Below are 24542 nucleotides of genomic sequence, written 5' to 3' on the forward strand. Positions count from 1 at the left end.
AGCATAGAGCCACTACAGGTGGGGCATGGATGACCAGGGTAAAAATATGGAGTCAAACTGAGCTGAATGAATATGATTTATGTAGTGAAAATAAATGAAGCTTGCTGATGCTATCACACTGGCCTTTATTTGACTAAAAATCAACATGGATCCCGTTTTGTTAGTTGCTTCCCAATTATTGGGGGGGGGGGGACAGAAAGAGTTTGAGAACCACTGGTTTAAAGTGAGTTTGCCAAAGTCATCCACTTCCATATAATTCAAAACAATCACAAAAACTTTTACAGGTGAAGGTGCAGCTACACTAATGCTGTATTCAAATGGGGTCGTGTTTACCGTGATCATGAGAAGAGTGTATATGAACACCGTCAATGTGGTATTCATGATCTGGCAAGTGGAAATTTTCTGAGAGCTCCAAGTTCACAAGTTCGTTTTCACAACTTCCCACGTCGTAAACATGAGCTCCATTGAACGCAGCCTAACAAGAAACTCGGGGAAGTTGTCAGTCAGGCACCTTGCATGCACACCCTCACAGTCCTGAGTGGAACCTGCTAAAGCTGGTGAAACACCTGTGTGGAGGGATGTACCACATTTTTTAAACACTGCAGTTCATCCAAGCATAGCATCACACAAACTGTCACAGAAGAAGTTTTTGACTTGTCACAGTGGGAAAAGCACAGGTGTATATGATGAAATTAATGATGGCTGAATTCCATTCAGCTTTTCTGATTTCTGGTTGAGGTAAGATGCATGTTGGCTCAGTCACAACTTATTGCAACACTTCACTAGAGAAGATCCATTGTTAGTGTTGTTGGTAATGCCTTTGATTTTCCTATGACAAGTCAAAATGTTTGCTCTGAGAGAGGCCCATTTCATGTTTCAAGTCAAGCTTGAAAACACAGAAATGAAATTGGTTGTACTAAAAAAAACTGTAAGAAATTAGGTAGAAAGTTAAAAAGAAATGAGACATTGTTAGACCATTGATATATTCAAGATTTTTATTATTTGACGTCCCAATTTTCTTTGACAACATCATTGGCATCGCAGTGATTTTTCTTCTATAAGGAGGAGGAGTAATACCAGGGCAAAAAGTTGGATCTTTTCTTTAAATGGAAAGAGAGAACATCCATTTCAGTTCAATCCATAAACCTTTACCATCTATACACCGTAATGCACAATCCATTAAAAATATTAAGTACTTAGCCAACCTGAGCTACAAGCAGATAGAGAGAACAGCAATAACAAAGACATGACAGAAGACAGGTGTATGCTGTGTTGGTGACACGTATTGTAATTCCATAAGCGTTGAAAGATGTCTGATGAAGGACATAACACATACAGCAGTAATAGTAGCAGTACAAGTAATGTTACATAAAAGGCAAATATTAATATATCAAGGAATTAATCCATGTTTTACATTGTGACTGCGTTATCAGCTTTTACTTAAAGTCTACTAAGGAACATTTCTTCTGCAGTGTGAGGCCGTTAAAAACCCACTAACACACGACCTTGTAGGGAAAAGGCAGTACAATCACCAAAGTGTTCCACAGATTCTCAGGGATTATATTTGACATGGAAAACGAGTGAGGAGGTATAATTTGAAGCTTACCAAAAGGCGTGTGGTAGCAGACGTTGCCCAAAATCAGTCATCCCGCTATAATATTTAGAGGCAAAAACATAAAAAGAAAGTGCAAAAAAACAAGCATGTGTTTCACATTGGCTCGAGAAATACCATAAGCCAATTAAAATATACATATATAATATAATATATATATATAAAGTTCAACTCGATTATTTCTTGACAGCTAGGCAATAGAAAGCAAAGAGAAAACAGAAAGAGAGAATTAGATACTTGGGATGCTGACATTAGCCAACATCATCTCACATTACAGAGCTTCAGCCAGTCCATCTAGTGTTCCCAACTGCACTCTTTGAACATGGCACCATCGCGCCCCCTCAGTGTGAGAGTCAGGGGCCACAGTCAGAAGAGTGGGTGGGCAGGACAGGAGGTCACTCACTATCGAGTCGGGGGGGGGGGCTGTGAGGTCAAAGGGGGGTGTCATTCTTCTCGTGTGATCTTTGGGCACTGGATTTATCAGCGAGTGAACGCTAGCGTATTAATTTGTGTTCTAAGTGTGTGGGGGTACATCCATGTGCAGCGTACTGCGTGAGGGGTTGTGTCGATGGAATGAACAGTGGCGCGAAGGAGGAAGACCAGTAGGGAAGTCTTTTCCCTGGGAGCAAGGTGCAGGTGATGTAACCGGTGACAGGGTGTTTCAGAAAGCCAAGAGAGGAGATGGTCCAAGTTGTCCCTTAGCAGCTGCAGCTTTCTGCTGAAGGTTTAGCTCTGTCATTCCTATCCAGTTTTATGGGCTCCGGGAATTCATTATACAACTCCACCTCTGTCTCCTGAAACGCAGCAAATGAGAGAACATAATCAGCGTAAGAGAAAATCAGACTGACAAAGTAATAAAGACTGGGTTTTGAGTTATTCATACACTGAGATATGCAAATAACAAAGCACTCATCTTAACGGTCTTTCATTTTTCATTTCAAGCAGCTGTAACTCACTTGTTTGAGGGCGTTACGTGCAATTGTCTGGAATGCCTGTTCTACATTTATGGCTTCTTTGGCACTGGTCTCAAAGTAGGGGATGTTGTTCTTACTCTGACACCAAACCTGAGCCCTTTTGGTGGTTACCTGTGTGAATAAAGAGGAAGAGATTCATCAATATGGTAAGCTGGAATGCACAACGATGAGTTCATGGTTGTCTTCAACAGAAAATCATTTTAATTAAGTCAGAATGTTTACATTAAATGTTGTTTCACATCATTCTTTTTTTGAGTAAAACAGATTAAGAAAATCATACACTAGCTCTATTCAACTGGCAGCACATTCAGCCCAGAAGTAACCTCCGAGTGGCCCGGCTAGGGATGAGTACTGAGACCCTGTATTTAACAGTGCTGGGCAAAATTAATCAAGACCGTAGTGTTAATGATCTCTGACGTTATCTGCTCTTATATTATTGCTTTTGAGTGTTGGTTTCATGTAGCATCATGCTGCAGCCTCTTTCACACAGCACACACACTCAGACACACACAAACATGACACAGAGTGAGGTCAGAGAACAGTAGAGAGGTCGCGGTGCAAATGAAGGTGAAGTAACTTCATGATTACTCTGGTTGACAAAAATTACGCTGTTACTGTACCTAAGTGCAGTAAAACCTTCGCCACTAAAAAGCCAATAGGCAACTTTATGAGTACATATGTTCAGCATGTAGAACCTGCAGACAGTGAGTCTCCTCAGTAGAGGGTCAACAGGAAGCAGGATGAATGACTGATACTGATGTCTGTGTTCTTTGTGCTTACATAACATTACTTTTTTCATTCAGTATTGTGATGTCTGGAGTAATATTATTTCATTGACATGTTAGATTTGTTTTCACTGCGGTATTATTGAGTTTACATGGTGACTTTGCTGTTGTAAACTTCACTGTTGCTGCCATAGACTGTATAAAGCTTTGTCCTGTATTTTCCTAAACACTTGACCACAGAGGAAGACGTCAGGAGGGAAGGTGTGTGCGTGTGTGGGTACAGAGAAGGGAAAGGGAGAGAAGGAGACACTGGTAGACAAAAAGAGTGTTATTAGTTGCTGTTAAGGCCACTTGTTATGCTTCTGTGCTCAGTGATAGCTCTTTTTTATTCTGTTTCTGCATTATATGACGTTCCTCGGTCAGATATTTAACAAAAATATTTGTTTTTATTTCAAATGTGATGTAAGCATTGCTACTTTTAACAATTTACATTTGTTTAAATTTGTCAATACTAAAAGCTGAAAATGTCTGACATTTTCTCATTTTAAAATCCAGCCCAATTAAATGTGTATTTGAATAGACCTATCATACGCCATATAAGGTCACTATAGTGCAGAAAGATGGCGGTATTTTCATCTATATTATAAAGTTCCAATGTCCATCCTTATGGACTCTCAAGACCGTCATGCACAGGGGCATCGAGTGGCCGAGTGGCTACGATATAGAACAAATCCACATTTCCCGTCTGTATCCCTGCTGTTATAAAAGATAACATAAAAGCAAAATACCTCGCCGCCCAAAAAGAATGTGATGCACACGGGTGCTATTGGGATTCTAGCCCTTTGATCTTTTCCCGCACACTTGGTGTGAACGTTTTAACACTTTGATAATTAAAACTGGAATGACAATAGTCTAAAAAAGATGGTCAAAAACAAATTCAAAATGTGCCTTGCAGTAAGCCATGTTCTTTGCTCTATGGAGCCAGGGTACAAAGTTGATATTGTTTTTTTCATTTACTGGTTGATGAAGTGGGTCCGAAATTTACTTGCCCAAGTAAATTTTTACTTTTGATGTACCTTTATAAAACCACTTGCAGCAAACCACACAATACATAATTGGAGTTTTGCCCGCATTCTACAATGCCACCCTTTTTAACTCCTGTTTGTTTATTTTTTTGAATGCTCGCTTGCACTTCAGTTCATAAATTTTGTCTTTACCTGCCACCATTTTCTCATGAGTGCCTGATTGGTCCCACACATGTACAACTATCAACAGAGCTGAGAAGGAAGAGAGATGGCTCACTCCTTAGCTACTTCCATCATGAGTTCTGCAGAAAACGGTGTGTTTTCTTTTACTCCTTATGGGCGAGTGACTTGGTAGATTTACTAACCTGATGTGAATTTTAATTTGCCCCAGGCAATCGCGCAATCCTTAAAGTTGAACCCTGGATAGTATGATGTTGCTTTGTTTGCATCTGATCTAATCCAACACCAATAATATGCTATTTGTGGGTCATACTACAGTGAGTAACAAACACTGAGCCTTATTAACCTGCATAACTACAAGCCTCGAACTTTACTTTACATTGCCCAGGCAAATTGCTCTTCCACTCCTCATACAGAAGTTTGAGCACTTTCATTAAGACAGTGACGTTAATTTAAATCTGAGGGCTCAGTGTTCACCCCGTCTGTACACAGTGAGCAAAAGCAGCACACTGCAGCTGTGTGCTCAAAAGCACTTCAACAGCACTCACAGCCCAAAACCCATTAATGTAGTTAAATAGTGAAGTGTTTGAGTGATCTGACATTTGAATGCAGCATGGGTAATGATTTAAAATGAGGTCATGGTGTGGAGGCATTATTCACCCATACCAACCTGTCTGTTCTCCAAGTCAATCTTGTTGCCTAGCACCACAAACGGGAAGTTCTCAGGATCTCGAGGGCTGGCTTGGATCAGGAACTCATCCCGCCAGCTGTCGAGTGTCTTGAAGGTGTTGGGGGCGGTCACATCAAACACCAGCACACAGCAGTCGGCTCCACGGTAGAACGCAACACCCAAAGACTGGAACCTCTCCTGTCCAGCTGTGTCCCAGATCTAGACGACCACAAGGAGACAAAAAGGTTAGTGTATGGACACGATTACAGAGCAGATGAGCTACAAATATTAGCATATATGGGGATTTTGTGTATCTAGTGACACAAAAGTGTGTATCTAGTGCCATTTTGTGTATCTACTGACAACCATTTCATTCTCAAAGAAGCAAGCTTGTACTATACCTGCATTGTAACGAGCCGGTCGTCTACCATCACTTCCTTGGTCAGGAAGTCTGCTCCTATTGTAGCTTTGTACTGGTTACTAAACTTCTTGTTCACATACTGGTTCATTAGGGAGGTCTTTCCAACACTGAGAGTAGAAGACAACAGACAGCAGGATAACAGAGACTGAAAAAATAAAAGGTAGTACAGGTCTGCTGACAGCTTGCATGAATTACAGAGTAAATAGATTCATTTAGAGACGGGTATATGAATGTAGTCAAGATCCCATTTACACTTTGTACCACTTTATGCATCTTGGGGCAGATTGGAGAGAGTCATCTCATTACACACAAATGGAAATGCAACCAAGACGCATTACAGACAGATTGAAATTTGATTCCTCGAGATACCTCCCAGGTGTAACTACTTTAGCTAGCGGTCTGTCATAAAGTAACCACTCATATTGTCTCTACACATGTGATAATGGCAATGACAATGAATTACGTGAATGAGATAATAAATTACAAATGAGATCAATCATCACTACTTCTGTCATCTATAAAGTGACAGAGAGAAAAAAGCTCCAGCAAATTCACTCTGATCCCGAATCAGTGCAAACACTGGGTGATCTGTGTGGGTGAGAGAGAATTGATCTGTATTTGCTGCAGCTGTATACAGATCAATACCCTAAACTATTCAGTGGTTAGGAGCCAAAATATATTTCTGATATGCTTCTTTGTTATGAACCATGCAGACCTTACAGGTCATCTTGGACAGGTCTGCTTACTCTCACCTGAGTCAAAGCTAAACACAGAGAAGCAGCATTCAGTTTTCATGAACTCTCAGAAAACAAGATGTGCCCGTGAAGACAAGCAAAAATATTTGTCTCACTAATAGTCAGCTTATGCAATTCACCAATAAGTTTGTGTTAGTTATGGATAACTGTTAACTGACTAGTTATACTTCTTTTTGTTGGGAACTAAACTGCTAAATCAATCTTCTTACCATTTTTGCAGTTACAAAAAACACCTTCAAGTGCATTTTGACCATACACTGAGCCAGAGAAGTGTCGACCCCGATGTGCATATAAACAAATGTATGATATGGCTAAGGGAAACATATTTGTGTAGGTAATCACATCTGGATTTTATCCCAACACAACACACTTGAAATGCCTTAAAATGGGGCCCATTATTGTGAAAAACAGTTTATAAATCGCCATAGTTTAAAATCTGGTACCAAAATCACAGACAAAATATTGTGACATCAACAGTAGAGGTAGAGGAGTGGATTTGCTTGTATCTGTTATCACAATATTTATGAAACTTAAACTTACTTTAAGACAGGCTGTGAAACATCAAGAGCTTGTTACATAATTACTGTTCACAGACACTCCTGTGCAGTACTCAGCATGAAAGTCAATGTGATTAAGTTTTATTAGGTCTGCAGTTTAGAAGCATGGTTGAGGAACAGCAGGACTGTTCTGCCTGGAGACAGCTTATGGTCGAGTAATAACTCCTGCCAGCAAGGAAGTAACACTGATACAAGCCGTTCTTCAGTAATCGGACAAAAATAATACCTTGGTATTAAGGTTGTTTCCCACCAAACTATTTTTAGAAAAGACCTAACTGATCATTTCCATGCTGGATTTGAAATGAAGGAGAGAAAAATCTTGTGATGTGACTCACCCAGAATCTCCCAGGATGATGACTTTCAAGAGAACTTTCTTCCTGGATGTCATTTTTCCACAGCTGCAGAGAGACAAACAGCATAAAGTTCAGCATACAGGGAGCACTCGACAGTGCCTTCCTAACCTCTTCATTTCAAGTCACAGCCCAATCGCCAGTTTCTATTGTTCAGGGACAATACAATCAATACAAAGGTTAATCTGTTTCTGTGCAGTCAGGACCTTTGGAAAACATTGCTCTATAAATTTGTGTGTAGAGTTTCATGGCCCTGGACCAATCAGGATTGAATACCGTTCATTCCAGTCATGTGCTCTCTAAGCTGCCTGCTGGGTAAATCACGAGGAACACATCATTCTTTCTCTTTCTCCCTCACACGCCACAGGAAGTCACCTCCTAGAGGACTCGCTCCTTCTACGTATTACACAAATGGAGTGACACATCTAGATTTTTTTTTGCAAATATCAGCATCACTACATCACTACGTCACTAGTGACGAAATTCTAAGAAAATGTTATAATAATGTTTTCTAAGAGTTTCCCCTTACGGTTAAGACGAGGTCATGGTAAAGAAAAGTTATTCACAAAGCATCTTAGCCCTTAAGAGAGCTCCTAAGGTAAAAACTGTTGAGAGTAGGTGGACTTCTAAGAGAAAGACAAAGAAGTAGAATCTCCAAACGCAGAATGATGGGGAGTAAATAAAATGCTTCAGATTAGATCATGCAGGGATAATGTCTGTAGGCCATCTAAGTCCCACCCAACACAACAGCTCTAGAAATAAAGTGATCACAACACTCAGATATTTGGCAACTGGGGAAATGCAAGAGTGCAATAGTGCTGACTTGGGTCTGTCACAACCTTCCACAAACAACGACAACACTTTCAGTCTCATATTGTGACGCAGTTCATTTCATTTCCAATGGGTGTCCACACCTTGCAGGCTCGCAAAAGAACAACCAATCACATCTGTTAATAGACTGTGTCATACCGAGCAACAGAGTCAACCACACCTCCTCATTAAAGTGAAAGTTTCTGTCCCTTCCTTACTCAGAGTTGCTCTGAGAAGTTTCCTAAATCACTCCACAACTAGGACTCCATGCTAGAAATTTTTAAGCTAACTTGAGAGAGTTCTCAAATGGTTTGTGAATACGGCCCCAGGTGTTCCCAACAAAACAACAATAATCTTGTTGTTTGTGTGATTTCAGTTTGTCAGTCAGAGATACAGCGTATGATGTCGCTTTCAGCAAGAACTGTAAGTCACCATTGGGCAATCTGTGTAATTTCTGAACATTCAAATACAGTGGTGGACAGTGAAGTGCATCATTTCCTCCACGTCTCTTTAAAGTTAAGAAAGTAAGATCTGAGATATTGCATAATAAATGACAGAGCGAGAGCAAATTATCTATTGTCCCCATCTTTTGTCGAGATGATGTTTTCACTGATAAGGTTTGGTCTTGACAGGCCACCATGGCAAAAATCTTCTCTGTGTACAGTATCCTATATTCAATCTTTTATCAGCTGAGGGTTTTTATAATACTTGCTTTTAGTCTGTGCTTACTTCCTACTGCCATGGCTATGTACAAAAATAACAATGAATAAAGTTTTTCAGTACAATATTTCTTTTAGGCATCATGGGAAATTACCTCACTCCACAAAAAATCTAAATTGCATCTGGGAGATGATTCATTCAACCATGGTTCCACAAAACTGAGGAAGTTAAGTGTGTAATTGTAGAAATGCCAGAAAGGAACAATGACATGCATCATACAGTCGATCCTGATCACTGGTGTCTGAGTTACTGAAGTATGACAGAGGCTCATCTTTACTCCTTCCTACTGTTACTAATTCTGCCTTCTAACTGTCCACAGTATTCCCCTACCTTCACAGATTTCACTTTCACTTATAATGGAGGAAACTCGTATCATGAGATGAACTGTGGGGCTCTAAAATAATCAAAAAATGGCAGCATTTAAGTCTTAATCCTTACTCAAATAGGCTTAAACAAACCTTGATTTCACAAAAAGCTGCATTATCTTTTTTCATACTTATGTCTTATCTGTGCCACGTAAACAGTCCAGCACACTGTTATTGACAAGAAGAAAAAATTTACTGTAGTTGAGCTCACTCTCAGTGAGAACGGCAGCAGTAGCAGCTGCCTGGTGGAAACACTGCCTATGATACAAGGTTTAAATAAATCAGTTCCTGTAAGATGTAATACATTTCCTCATAACACTCACTGAAAAGTATCTCAATGAAATATTTCACTGCTGGAAATAAAGCCTGTCTGTGCAGTAATAATAAGACACAAATATTTTTGAAACAGGTGCTACATGACCTGAGAACACAGAGAAAAAGGTCTGTGGCATTCGCTTTTGCTCAAGAGGTAGAAAACACAACTATCAAACTGCACTGCGCCACATCACATTACTAGACACTCCTGCTGGTGAGTGGCATTATGCAAGCTCGTCCATTTGACACAATGGCAGCCAGCTGGCAACAAATAATCTTGTACTTCTGCTGAACATAAGCTAAAGTATGTTTCTGAAAATATTTGAGGTGAGAAATATGCAACTCAGAAACAGAATCTTGGTTCGTATTTGATCAGCGTAGCTTACTTTTACTGTCTGATCTTTATTTGTTCAGCTTCTGTTTTCAGTATGCAGCAAACAGTGTGGCACCTACTTCCTGCTCACAAACTGTCGCAATTACAGCCAAACAGGGCACTAAAATATCATTATGGAAGCATTTTAGTGAGAAATAAGCAGTGCAGTAAAATAATCTTGATTTATACTCCATCAGCAAAGTTTTACAGTTCAATTGCATGTCAGTATAAGATCATGTGCAAAAACGTATCATCCAGTGGAAGGGGTGGTATCTATGCATTGGTTAAGTGGAGGTTCTTTTACACATACTACCCATAGTTATGATACAAAGCTGGTTGAAAATGAGTAAAGTATCCCTTTACCTTTCACTGACACTTGTGATTTGAAAACAAAATTGTCTTTACGAAAAGTATTCTGTGCCTGATTTGGGGGAATACAAGTGATTACTGTTATCGCTTTTGATCAATGAAGCATGATGACATATTAGACAACAGTTAGCAGAAAACATGACCACTTCCCATCAGCTCTTCACTTAAGTAAACATCGATGGAGCACAAAGCACAAAGACATTTCAGACACGCCAAGGAATCCACCAACTCAAACAGGTTTTTGGTGCATGCCAATTATAGAACATAAGCCATACTTATTTAAAAATAACCGAGGGGAAAAAACTAACAACATTGATTCAACATCACAAGCTATTAAAATGAATCCAAATTCTTAAACTGAGCCTATAAGATACAAACACTTCAGTTCCCCTCAGGAGCTGGAGAGTACACTTGCATTCTTTCTGACTTGAACAAGGACAGCACTCCAGTGACTGCCGTACTGTGAAGCACAACATGTGAAGCACTATATGCTAGTGACTGATTAGCTGACAGAAGCATGAACAACAGTACATCCCTGAAGTCTAGATGTACTCAGACCACAGTCACATGATTACAAAAGAAACTCAACTCCGGTCTTTTACCTTTGACAAACAGCTGAGCGTTAGACACTGATTCCTGAGTGCCAACGAAGTAAGACATCAGGTGGATGTTTATCACTACAAACAGTCTGAGTCCCTCTGTCTCAAGACTCTTGAAATACGCTAATACACCAGCATCAACTGCCAGGTTTCACTGATACTAGTATCAGAGCATTTTGTGACAAACTGAATTAATCTTAATTAAAAAATGTGAAGTTAATTTTTACAGTATTTACCTGTCTGTGAAAACACATGATAGTATGGCATTGTAAAAGCACAGCATTTACTGCACCAGTAAATTGTCTTTAAAAATGCTGCTGGTTTTAAGTAGCCAATGTGTCATGAGCATTTTTTCATGCTGTTTGCATTAGCTAAAATAACTGCGTAAACCTTTTTCTTGCATGATTTTGCATTAAAATATTCAAAAGATCATATAGTTTAGAGCAGTATTAGAGAGAGTCCTGGTACTTAAATGTGTTTTTTTTCTCTACTAGGAAAAAGTAAATTTGATCCATTGGCTCCATGTCTAGTATTTAATTTCCTGTCTCTACCATTATGAGTTTGATGCATAGCTACTCTCTCTGTTCCCTAAAAATGACCCAAATACATAAATTATCATTGCAGCACATGAAGTTTCACCTTTAGTTTGCCACCACCAAATTGGCTATCAATTAATTTGTGAAATCTGTGAGTGTAATACTGATAATGTTAATTATTTTTCAAAGCCACATTGTTTTTCTTTTGATGTTTTATCCATCCATTGTTCATGGACAGTGTTCCATCTGTTTACATTATTAAAGAATCAAAAAGGATGACTGGGCAAACATCTGTAAGACAAAAAAATCAGACAACTACCCATCAATGCACTAGCTAGCCAACTGTTCATAGCTTCATATTGAGAAATGTGCGCTCAAAACTGTCATGTGTTGCACTCAAGTAAGAAATCACGACTTACTTCCCCCTTCTGCCAGTAAATTAGTGGCACAAGCAGCTGGAATTCACAGATCACCTCTGATATGGATTATGCCCGTACACCCACAGACACAAACAAACTAAATATAACTTTGGATGGCTTCAGATGTTTCTCAACGCTCAAACCCATCTGTACACGTCAGAAAGTTACACCATCTTCATGATTCCAGGTTAGCTACGTAACGTGCATCTTGGTTAGTACACAAAATGTGATTAACAGATGGTTCAGTGACCCAGGGTTAACAAAAGGAGTCACGTCAGTGCGGTCAAAATCGAGCATATTGACAGAATGGAAAACAACATACACATGTTAAGCAATTAAAGCACTATGCTACTGTATTAAAGGAGTACAAAATATCACATGCAATAACAGATTCCTATATAACAATGCTTAAAAACAAGGTGTTTCCCTACAATTACACAGTAACTCAATTTTAATCTTTCATTGCTACAATTCAGGATTGTATCAAATGTAAAAACATTTCCACATAAGCCTTCAGACATATATGTAGACGTTCAACAATAAACACTGACAGTATGTACTTCAGTACAGCGGAACAAACTGGGAGGTACATTGTGCAAGGTGAAGGTAAAAAGAGACACAGCTGAGTATGCTACACTGTTAACCATGAAAAAAGAGTAAAGCATTTTAGCCATGATGATTCAGCATGAACACAGGCTGTATTATATTCAAGAAAATTAAACAAATCTCATATCAGAGCTGATCCTAACTGCCAGGCAGGTGTTTCAGGGTAAAACTCCAGTATGGTTGCTGGTTGCCAACAGCAGAAACATGTCTCAGTGTCCATACTCAGTAAATATGATCTTGACAACCAATCTAGATGAAGTTAATGAAGAAAGCTGGACAACATTTTAACTTCAACAGGAAAAAAATGGATGGAAGTGGATTTCAGGTTACATTTAATCTTGGCAAGCTTTTTGGCACAAGTGATGGGCGTTGTAGCTCCATCAGATCATTAAAACACACACCTATGATCAAACAAATAAACTGAGAGACGAGTACCTGCGTGACCTGTGAGTCACAACCGAAACAAAAACAACTTAACACAGACAAACATAGTCTGCCTGGCAACACCACGGCAGAGACAACAGGGTATTTTTCTCATACAGCCTGTTGACAGAAGACATACATGAACTCGATCCTTGCCACCATCAAAATATTTTCTGTCAAAATCCACAGTGACAGAAGACTAATCAATCAGCAGCAGAGTGGTGGGTTTGAGGTGAAAAACTGAGTGTAGCCCGCACCCCCTCCACCTCAATATGCATGGGCAAGTAAAAATTAAAGTAGCTAAATCACTCTGTCATTATTTGACAAAGGGGGCGTCTCTGTTTTTTAACAAAGCCTTGTTCGACCGATCTCGTCTGCCCGGTTCTGCTTCCTTGTTGGATCCGACCCAGAGGAGCCACAGGCCGGCCTTGTTTTTGTCAACCAGCTTCTCGAAAAACATTGCACCACCATTAGCTGTTGTAGCGTTGGCGTTAATAGGACACTGACACGAAATGATGACTGAGCAAACATTATATGTATTAACAGCCTGTCGTCGTCTCCTGTACTCACTTTCAACTTGTAGCACACCGGAGCGGCGACTTCTTGACTTGAACCGAGCTGTCCGCGAGCTAACTAGCTGTTATTGTTCAGGGCAGTTAGCGTTAGTGGCTAACTAGGCGTTACGTTAGCTAGCTAGCTAGCTCGCTGGCACCGAACTCGTTAGCTAGCGTTAATTTGGCAGTACCTCGTTTCAGATTGTTAGAAAATGTGTTGCCCTTTGCGTGGACGCTAACAAAAACCGCGGCGTAGATTGACGAGGCAGATTATCGACAAGTGGTCTGTAAATTTGGCACTTTTCTTAGATGCTTGCCTGCCAGCGAGCTAACTATCTGCTACCCCCAGCTTCTCTCTTCCCCTTTCACTTCCTCCTCCAAAACAACGTCTGCGTGAAAGCGTCACATGCAGCCCGCTAATAGACTCCGCCCACCTGTGAATTATTTCTCTATGTCACAGTAAAAGTTCTGCGTGGCTTCTGCAGAAATAATCAGTTTGTTTTTTGGAAGACAGAGCAATCAGTATATATGTAATGTAATGACTATATGGTTATATGTTCAGATTCAGCTGCAGTTTCAGCTGTTTGTCATCAGTGCAACATCATATCATGTTACATCATATGATTGGTAGGCCCATAGAGGTTCAGTTTAATAAGGTCCCCTCCACATGTGGGTGTAAAATCAGTATTTCAGCAGTTTAATATTCCCATCCCATAAAGTTGGGGGACACACAAAAGGCAGATTCAACATAAAAGATATGTTACATTAGGGTTGAAGTGATATACAGGTTCAAGGTATATCATGTACATTTGCTCAGCTACAATATCGGGGAAAAATGCAACTGGACCTAGAATCTCCCCTCTAATTTTGGTTAGTTTCAAAAGGGAGACTTTTTACACATACTTTCATTGACAAAATGGTTTCAAATTTCAAATTGAGCATACCCTTAGTTCAGGCAGGACAGGATGTCAAGCTGAGCTCCCATCCTAGCTACATTAACTGATCTCAAACAGCCCGATCAACTGATGGAGCAGCTGATTGATGGCAGGGAGTCAGCTGATAGATCACATGATTCCTTTCTATGCAAATCTCATTCAGGACACCTATTTAAACTGATTTGGCCTGCCCTCTGTTGCAGCTTCCTCTGCAAGCTGCTTTGCAACCCGCTTCCAGCCCAGCTCCTACTTTTCATGCTGTGTCTGACTTATCAGTGTCATTTCTGTTTGTCATTGATGCTGCTCTGTTCTGCTCCTGGGGGGTCTTTGCTGCTGCTCTCCCTGCATCAGGCTTTCTATGTAGGCACATGGAAGGGCAGGGAGGTTTGCTCTCTCCGCCTCAGGCTTTCCTGGTTTGCACGTGGAAGGGCAGAGAGGTGTGTGGAAGGGCGGAGAAGAGGCTCGCTGCATTGGCCTAGGAAATGCAGAGGCCCCAGAACAGAGCCATACCACCAAATGTAATACTGCAAATGGAAATAAAGTTTTCTTTGACTAAAGTTTTCCTGAATTATAGTAATAAAACATTTGTTCAATCAAAAACAACCTTTGCATTTTCATTTCTTTAAGCATCATTAGGATTGATGATAATATCAATTCTGTAATACAGTGAAACCATGATATTTTATGAGATGGTTAATATACCATGAAAATCTCATACCGTTGCGACCCTATTTAAAATTTCAAGCAAGAAAGACTGACATATCCAAGTGCTAAGTCTTTATGGGTCAAGCTCCAAAAACACTAGTACCCATAATTCCCACAGTGCAATCCCACAACCCTCAGTTTGAAACAGTTTTGCTATTAAAATGTTGATGCCTCAAGCCCAAGCTAAGACAACCTGACAACATCAACAGGGTTATTGTCTGAGACTTTGTCACATGGAGACATGACCACAAAACTGAACTTAAAATCAATGGTGTGCCCCTTTGAAAGCAAAGGTCCACTCTCAACCTAGAAAACAGTCTCAAAGTCCATTTAGTAGCCTTTCTGGGGCGTTTGACCATATCACATGATTCTCATCACCTGAAGTGTGTGTGTGCATACTAGATCACCTGCCCTCTTACTTTAATACCTCCCCCCATAAGTGATGCTTTTTCATCTTTACATGATCAAGATATCATGAAAGAGATGTGATGGTTCAGTGTGGTTAATTGCAGTGAATCAATGACAAAGTGAAGAACTGTGATGATCCACCACTAGAGGACAGTGTCAACTCACTTTGAATCAATGCACCAGGTGAACTGGTGGTCCCAAACACTAGCCCACATTCATGTTTTAAACCTCTACAGAGTGCTGTAGCAGTGTTTCAGAAACATGTAAAGACTGTGTTAGTCCAGGAGAGAAAATATGTTTTTGTGAGTGTGTGTCTGTCTGTGTGTGTGTGTCATGTAAAAATATATTTCTGACAGATATGACAGAAAGTTCATTCATTCATTCATTCATCTTCTAACCGCTTCATCCTCTTAAGGGTCGCGGGGGGCTGGAGCCTATCCCAGCTGACATCGGGCGAGAGGCAGGGTACACCCTGGACAGGTCGCCAGACTATCGCAGGGCTGACACATAGAGACAGACAACCACTCACGCTCACATTCACACCTACGGACAATTTAGAGTTACCAATTAACCTAGTCCCCAATCTGCATGTCTTTGGACTGTGGGAGGAAGCCGGAGTGCCCGGAGAGAACCCACGCTGACACAGGGAGAACATGCAAACTCCACACAGAAGGGCTCCCACGCCCGGGATCGAACCGGCAACCCTCTTGCTGTGAGGCGAGAGTGCTAACCACCACACCACCGTGCCGCCCCAGAAAGTTCATGTCTAATTAAAACACATTAATATTTTCCCCTTCAAAATGTGACAAAAAATGTATGATACCATAACACATTACAAAAAACTTTAAAACTGATTTTGAACTTTATATTTATAAGAGCTGTGTGATATTAATATAAATATAAATATATAATTAGGATACATTATAATGATATTAAAAAAGATTTCAAAAGTGTCACTTAAAGCAAATTGTTACTGTAAACTCCGAACTAAGTACCAAAGACATGCTTCAAGTTGCAGCTTGAGTCACAACAGCTGCATGTCTATCAATAATAACATTCAATCACTACGTGCATTAAATTGCAAATATCTATTTTCTCAGCTACACATAAACAAAGTTAATTTGAGTCATGATAACAAAATGCTTACCCTTAATACATTTCTATTTTTTCACATTAAATGATCTGGATTAACTCACAACAGTCACATATAGTTTTTACAATGGTCTCACTGTGGCATTATTTATGAGTGAATGTGTGCTGTACTATTCTGATATTTAAGATGTTGCATATACATATTTACTTTATAAGACATGCTGTTTTCTTCTATTTTTAGGCAATCTTTAACATCTACCGAGAGACTACAGGTGACTGGCTCATTTGCAGTTTTTTCCATCAGTGACTAAATACAAAATAAAAAACTAATTTGTTACTTAAATACAAAACTGTAGCATCTATAGATACCATATTGTTCACAAACCTCTAGTGTTACATTTATCATTAATCTAACAGAATCTTTAAGGGTTCAGTGTGTAGGATTTAGTAGCATCTAGCTTTGAGGTTGCAGAACTTAAACTTTCTACTGTCATGCGCGACTTTGTGGTGGTTTTGCATCTCTTTGTAGTCACTGTACATTGTTTTGTGGGTTTGTGTCCCTTTGTGGTCATTTTGAGTCTCTTCCTGATCAATACGTGGCAATCTGGCATTTCACATTTTGCAAGTGAAGGCCAGGGGGGCCATAACACATTGGGCCCCTGGGCCTGTGCCCAACAGGCCCATTCAGGAATCCATCCTTGTGTGTCCAAGTGTGTAGAAGAACTACAGTGGCTGACATAAAAACAAGAATATCCCTATCTAGAGCCAGTGTTTGGTTTGTCCATTCTGGGCTACTGAAAAACAACATGGCAGACTCTGTGGAAGAGGATGCGCTCTGTATGTAGATACAAACGGCTTATTGTAAGGTAACGAAAACACAGTGATTCTTTTTTTCAGGTGATTATAAATGAATGAAGACATAGTTATAAATATTATTTTCCATTTCTGCCAATAGATACCTTTAAATCTTACACATAATTATGTACCAAGAGAAACGTGCGTGAATTTAGTAACTTAAATTAGGCTCCTAACTCTCTTTTGAGTCTTTGAAATCTTCATTTAAACTCTAAATAACAGAGAGCTGCCATTGACTCATCAGAAATTTCACATCATTAATCCAGAGATTTCATACTGCTCCATGCTCATGCTTAAATGTCCACCTACGTGTGTGTTTGTGCTCCTTGTTAGTGGGAGTGTGCCTCTGCAGAATCCTGATGACTGGTGTTTATAGAGGAATTCCTGCCCTCTCCATCCTATTGAATGTAGAGTCTTTATGGCCTCTTTGGAACGCCGTTTGTAAACACAAACACTGTGACACAAAAGGACGTGAGCGAGGAAATGGTGCACAGGAGGAAAGGAGCCACATACTTTAAGCATCTGCTGCATTTTCATCTCTGCAAACATTGTATGCATGTTGATGGGTAAGAGGGGGTTAAAGTCTGTTCAGACTGGGTATGGGTTAGGAAAGTTATGTTAGCATGAAAATACAGGATGTGAGACAAGTATAGTTGCAGAGGCAGGCAAAGTGCTACTCATCCACAGCATTAACAAGTCCATTAGTCTATGAAAGATTTGTTTGCATAATGTTACACTGCATGTGCGTGTGTGTGTGTGTGTGTGTGTGTGTGTGTGTGTGTGTGTGTGTGTGTGCAAACGTGCACCTATGTGTGTGTGTGGCTGTGTGGGAGTCTAAAAGAGAGAATGAGATGAGTTAAGGAGATGGACAGATTGTGTGTGTGTGTGTGTGTGCGTGCATCAGGGGGTGGGTGCATTAGTCCGTGTCAGACAGCAAAGAGTGCCGCAGTTATCTAGGAATCTGAGCCAAAGCAACCTCACTAACAGACAGAGAGCAGGAGAAAGAGGAGGACGGGCAGTGAACTGAACTGAGGACAAAAAAAGAAGAAGACGTAGAGGATGAAAGAAGCTCAAAGAGTATAAAACAATAGAGAGATCTAAACAAAAAGGACAGGTCAGCAAAAACGTTCCACCTGAAGAGGCAGCTGTTAAGATATAAAGTAAAAGTTTTCTGAGGACCCTCAACAACAAAAGGACAAACAACTTACAGCTCAGAGAAAGGCAGCTTTCCTCCTGGAGGAGAAGGTGGACCACTGCTCAAGAGTTTAAGACAAAGATCAGGACGAGCCTGCATTATTGCACTTTCCCATGATTCCCCGCGGTTCTCTCAGTTTCCTTTCTCTGCTGTCACTGTATGCGGGAGCACTGCTGTCCTCCGATGCATCTCCAGCTTGCACGCATCCTCCCTGCAGGGACAGTCTGGTGGCTGCTCCCATCCAGCCTGGGACGGGAGCAGGAGCAGGTACCGGGGCCTGCGAGGGTCAAACTGGGACAACTGCCTGCAGGATGGGGCTTTTACTTCCAGCAATCTCAGATGCTCCTCGGAAGGTGGAGCACAGGCACGACATCACCCAGGTTCAGCCAAAGGTGAGTGACATCACCTTGAGTGTAGTGGGAGGTCATGGGCTGTACTTCTCTCAATGAATTTCATTGTTTAATATCTCAAGTGTTATTCTAAGAAAAGCCAGATAAAGGAACTTTTAATCAGATATTTCTCAGCTGTGTAACAGTGAGGTGGTTCATAAACAGTGATAGACAAGTTGAAACAGAGCTGCCCCTATGTCGTCTCATACACGTGTGCCAGGGAGACTGAGCAGTGAGCTACCAGGCACAGGTCAGCAGGTCCTTTCTCACGGGACAGTGGGCACACTAAACTTGGCACCACCTAACAGCCATGGAGCAATGACAGTCAGCAATCAAAGAAGGGATAAAATTAGGTCTGCTTTAAAAATGTCCTCATCATATGGTTGTGCTGAGCTCATGCAGCAACAGGTGTGTGAGAGGGACGTGACCATGGCTGATGTAAGTGTGAGAGACAAATTGAGTGTGAAACAAAAAACTGAGCTGTGAGTTTTGAGAGTGGATTAGCCTCTGAGGTGTTATCTTCCAAACTGAAGGATGCATGATTATGCACAGCCGCAGCTTGATTTATTACAGCATCATTTCACCCATCAGCATTTATGCATATTAAATTTCCTTGATAATTACAGAGGAGTTGGCAGTTTTGTGTGTAACAATGTCGTATCAAGAAGTACCTGTGAGCACTGTCTTTGCAGACTGGAGGTGTCAAAGAGCGTCTTGTTCAGCTGCAGCGCTGCATGCGCTCTCTCCAGGAAACAGGGGGCCCCTGGAGTCACGGGGGCCAGGAGAGCAACTCCCTAGGGGCCATCCTGGCACTAATGGCAGCTGTGTTGACAGAGTGTGACCTCCACTGTCACAGCCAGGCCCTTGGGGCGATGGCCAAACGACTGGGTGAGTAGTACACATTTATATCCCCCACCTCTACTACACACAGACAACCTCACACACACACATAGAAATACCAGCGCAGGCACTCCCCCACACATAGTAAACAGAACCTCTACGAGGCCTGCTAAGTGTCGGTCACAGGTGAGTGCATAGGAATTTAACTGCACTGAGAGGGATGAGAAAAACTCTGTGTACATGCACACACAGACACATACTACAGTATATGGCTCACGATGTGAAGATTTAAACAGCCTTCATACAAACTGAAACCCCTCTGTGTCAAATATCAAGACAAGTCTTCTATTTTTAACCCCAATGTCTCACTGATAACCCAGTCTTTGTCGGGGTTGACAGAGAGTGCAGCTGTGGGAAGAGAGGGGGAGAAAGACCTGCTGCTCTTCCTAAAGAGCATCACACAACATCCACCCACAGGTGAGGGCATCAGACATGATCACATGATGCAACTGTTGCTGATTAATGATTTGAATTAAAGTGTACTGTTCATGGTTCTCAGTCACCCCCTTGGAGAGGTTGCATCCTCAGGACTGTGCCGAGATTTACAGGCTCGGGATCAAAGAGAATGGAATCTACACCATCCAGCCTGACCTGCACAGGCCGGCTTTGGAGGTATTTCAGATTCGCCACACTCGTAAAATACACAGACTGACCCCCACCCTACTCCTCTTCTTTTAGAGATGTGTATGCTATCTGTGGATCACTAAAATCTAGGCTTTATAATATCAAAGTCTTTGTTTTGACTCAGGCTAAATGTGACATGGAGACGGCGGGAGGTGGCTGGACGGTGATCCAGAATCGGTGGGACGGCTCGCTGGACTTCAACAGGACATGGCAGGAATACCAGGAGGGCTTTGGCAGTCCGCAGGGAGAGCATTGGCTGGGGAACGTGGCGCTGCACGCCCTCACCGCCACTGGCCAACATCAACTCCGCATCGAGCTGGAGGACTGGCACCAGCAGAAGCGCCAAGCTACCTATAACAACTTCAAAGTGGCCTCAGAGGCACAGAGGTAAAACACACCACAGAGGCACAAACACACACTCCCTGCAATAACTAGATGGGTGGAATTCGTTATCTTAAAGCTCCTGAGAATATGTAGCATTCAGAGTATAGAAAGATTCCTCTTGGTTGTCATTTATGGAGTCTAAGAGTTTAAATAAGTTCCATTAACACTTAGAATTGGCTTCATTGGAGCTTTGTGGATGTGGTTTGATTGGGTTTGATGGCCGGGCTACTCAAGACCAACTTAATCGAGTCCAAGTCTTATCCAAGAAGAGCAGGCCCAGTTGAGTCCAAGTCAAGACCAAGTCCAAGGCAGTGGAGTCCAGAGCAAATTAGGTCCTGTTCATGACCATAATAGGCAATAGTGTATTTCTAATGCTAATATAGTAATTAAGGTGTTAGGATGGACAAACATAATCTATCTATAAAGAAAACTGATCTACTTCCCGTGCTGCAAAATGTGTATTTGGCTTTGTGCTTCTTTGTCAACAAACTGCTCACAAATTCTTTGTGGCTGGTGAAACCACATTCACTTACAGTAGAATTCACGATCATTTTGTCATCTAACGGTAGATGGCTAGTGACTGGCTGTAGGTGATGTTATTGTTAGCAGACTGTGGTGGCAAGTCCTGAACTCAGAGCCAACATGGTTTGACAACTGGACGAGCTCTCAGCTCTCAGTAGCCAAGCCCAAGACCGAGACAAGTCTGAGTCCAACAAGGCACAAGACCATGACCAGTACAAGACTTAAAAGAAGGGGTCTTTAGACCAAGACCGGACTAGAGTACCACAACTCTCTTTCACTGACCGTGCTGGTCTTGTCCAGCCTATTTCTCCTACGCATAACTGAGCTCAATATAACATAAATATGAGATTTTTCTCATACATCTTAATGTCACCTTCTGAGAAATATCCTTCCTCATGTCTCAGCTTGATCCTAATTTAAGATCTTATTACGCTGTTTCCTCTCTAACTGCAGTTATCTATATTTGTCTGAAATAATCAGCTCTTGAGATAACAGTAGGACCCAAAAGAAAACTTGACTGGCTTATTAATGAACCTGCACAATTTCTGAAATTGTCAAATTAGAAACCGATCAAAATTTTGTAATCTCAGAATAAGAAGCTTATTTATTTCTAATGAGACAAAGATAAGACTATTGTGAGCTGAAAAATTTTCCTCTGAGAAGACAACAACATCAAAGCTTTGTGTGTTCTCCAAAATGAAATGGCTCTTCTTTGGCCCATGCTACACCCTCCCACAAAGTTTCATAAAAATTGGGCCAGTATTGGATCAGCAGTTTTTTTTATAATTCTGCTGACAAACAGACAAACCGACAGACCAATAAATCGGACCGAAACATTACCTGCTTGACAGAGGTCACACAAAACCAGGCTTGTCAGTTTCTAACATCTACTGCGTAAATGAAAACTGGGTCTTTTGTTTTAGAAATTGCAGGATTTCTTAAAAATCACACAACACACAGACACATTTGCTCTGACCTCTAATAAGTCTGGTTGTGATTTTATACCAGTAGGGTCACCACATGCCTGGTTGTGTCTATGTATTTAATCCATTTGGTTCCCCAGTACATGCATAAAGACTTGGGTGTCACACACAACCCTGATAAAGGTATCATACGTTGTTTCTCTTCCTCCCAGGTATCGTCTAACAGCACGAGAATACTCTGGTGATGCAGGCAACGCACTGAGCTACAACAAACGTTACAACCACGACGGCAGATCCTTTAGCACAGCTGACCGAGACCACGACCGTTATGCAGCTGGAAACTGTGGTCATTACTACGGTGCAGGTTGGTGGTTCGATGCCTGTCTGGCAGCTAATCTGAATGGACGGTATTACCGTGGGCGCTACAGTGGGGTGACCAATGGGATCTACTGGGGGACATGGTACATCCTGACAGACGGGCGGACTGGAGAACGCTATTCTTTCAAGAGGGTGGAGATGAAGACGAGACCCAGGAACTTTGTAGGAACATCATAAAGATGCTGACAATTCTCACAGATAATCGTGTGAACCACAGATTTGTTTTAGTCACGGTGTGGACATCACTTTTCTTAGAGCAGCTTTCATATCATTTAACAGTTACATGCAGATGGCAGCTAATAGATTAAAGAAATAAATACACAAAAATTAATGTTTTAACATCCACTAGCAGACTGTTTGAGGCCACACTCCATATTACAATATTCTTTTGTTTATCGAGCTCCTTCACTATGATGGCAGAGATGTTTCGCACAAACTGCATGTCCAAATGGTTTGCAAATTCAACAAATACAAGTGCATGAAAGGAAAACATAAATACGAGAGCCATTAACTGGAAATGATGCACAACAGTTTCATTTCTGTCGAGCAACACTTATACAAAGTGTTGACATATATGCAATAAATCAGCCTTAATATCGTGATGCCTCCACACACAGGTACAGATTAGGTGACATCTCCATGACTGACGTTAGCTAAATGACGTAATGCTAATGTTACTGCATAACGGCCAGTTAACATCTGTTGACGCTCACTTTAATGTGGCTTTTGCATTGGTGTTTTCAGCTAACAGTTGGTAACTTTTATAAAAACTAACTTTTTGTCATATTTGCAAATGAGACAGATGATCCATGAAAAAAAAAAATCATATTACTCTGCATGGATCATCTGTCTCATTTGCAAATATGACAGATGATCCATGAAAAAACAATCATATTATTCTGCATTCTTGTAGTCCTTATAATGGCATTACAGTACACTATGCTAGCAGCTGTCAATCACTGCCTATGAGCGGCAGGCAAGCTGTCAAACTACGCAGCGTTTATCAACATTCTGTTGCTGCATTGCTTATTTCTCATCTCAAATGTTTTCAGAAACATATTTTACTGTACTGTTTAGCTGTAAAATGAGAAATTTGGGGGCAGCTGGGTCACACACCTTCTCATTTTACAGCTAAGCAGTACACTAAAATATATTTCTGAGAACATTTGAGATGAGAAATAAGCAATGCAGCAACAAGAATGTTGATTCATGTTTGATCAGTGCTGCCTTGTTTGACCTCAGTTCATGTGCAGTGATTGACATGGGCTGTCTTAGAGACTCCTTGGCTTTGATTGGTTGTTTTTGGCGTGCTGCGGAAGATTCTAGGCAATGCCATTAGAAGGTATATGATTTTTTTCACAGCCTTTTTGTCTGTTTTAATCCTTTGTGGATATATTTATGTGACAGTTTCTGCAAATATGAAAAAAATGATAAAGTTATCAACTACAGCTGTAACGTGTTTGTGTTTTCTAAATATGCAAAGCATTTTGGGTATGCAGTTCCTTTATCGAAAATACTGCTTGTAGAAGTTACTGTTGTAATACAGTTCCTGAGTCTTTATTGTACATTAAAAATAACACTCTGTGATACTTTATTTAATCACTAGGATGCCTGGTGAGGCATGTGTCTAATTGCAATCAGGATGATTTTGTTGTGATGCCACACATTCAACAGGATAAAGAAGAAACTCAACCCAAACTGTTCGTCAAAGTGTTCCTGCAAGATTGTATGAATTAACACTGGGAGTCTGTATGTGCCCTACCTGCTGAAGCTTCATGAGCCATTAAAATACAGTCTGCAACAGCTCACGTGTTTTAGGTCAGGTTATGTCACGAGAGACAAACTCTCTGAGGCTAAGAGGCCATTACGATCCT

The 24542-nt window shown here is 40.9% G+C and overlaps 2 protein-coding genes across 2 annotated transcripts; one reads left to right on the forward strand and one right to left on the reverse strand.

Moving 5' to 3' along the window:
- Window positions 1–981: 981 nt before the first annotated feature.
- On the reverse strand, window positions 982–13740 carry LOC125893334 (ras-related protein rab7-like). The gene is made up of 6 exons (XM_049583933.1): window positions 13375–13740; window positions 7255–7317; window positions 5588–5714; window positions 5187–5405; window positions 2569–2697; window positions 982–2406 (listed from the first exon to the last, which is right to left on the reverse strand). Exons 2-6 carry the CDS (start codon window positions 7305–7307, stop codon window positions 2311–2313), a joined length of 624 nt encoding a protein of 207 aa, XP_049439890.1. The 5' UTR covers window positions 7308–7317; window positions 13375–13740; the 3' UTR covers window positions 982–2310.
- A 4617-nt stretch (window positions 13741–18357) lies between these two features.
- Window positions 18358–23806, forward strand: si:ch211-157b11.8 (fibroleukin). Its single transcript, XM_049583912.1, has 6 exons — window positions 18358–18940; window positions 19630–19825; window positions 20177–20254; window positions 20337–20449; window positions 20586–20848; window positions 22503–23806. The coding sequence occupies exons 1-6, from the start codon at window positions 18662–18664 to the stop codon at window positions 22843–22845; spliced, it is 1272 nt and encodes a 423-aa protein (XP_049439869.1). The 5' UTR covers window positions 18358–18661; the 3' UTR covers window positions 22846–23806.
- The last annotated feature ends 736 nt before the right edge of the window (window positions 23807–24542 follow it).

This window comes from Epinephelus fuscoguttatus, linkage group LG1 (assembly GCF_011397635.1).
Source record: "Epinephelus fuscoguttatus linkage group LG1, E.fuscoguttatus.final_Chr_v1".
Classification (NCBI taxonomy): Eukaryota; Metazoa; Chordata; class Actinopteri; order Perciformes; family Serranidae; genus Epinephelus; species Epinephelus fuscoguttatus.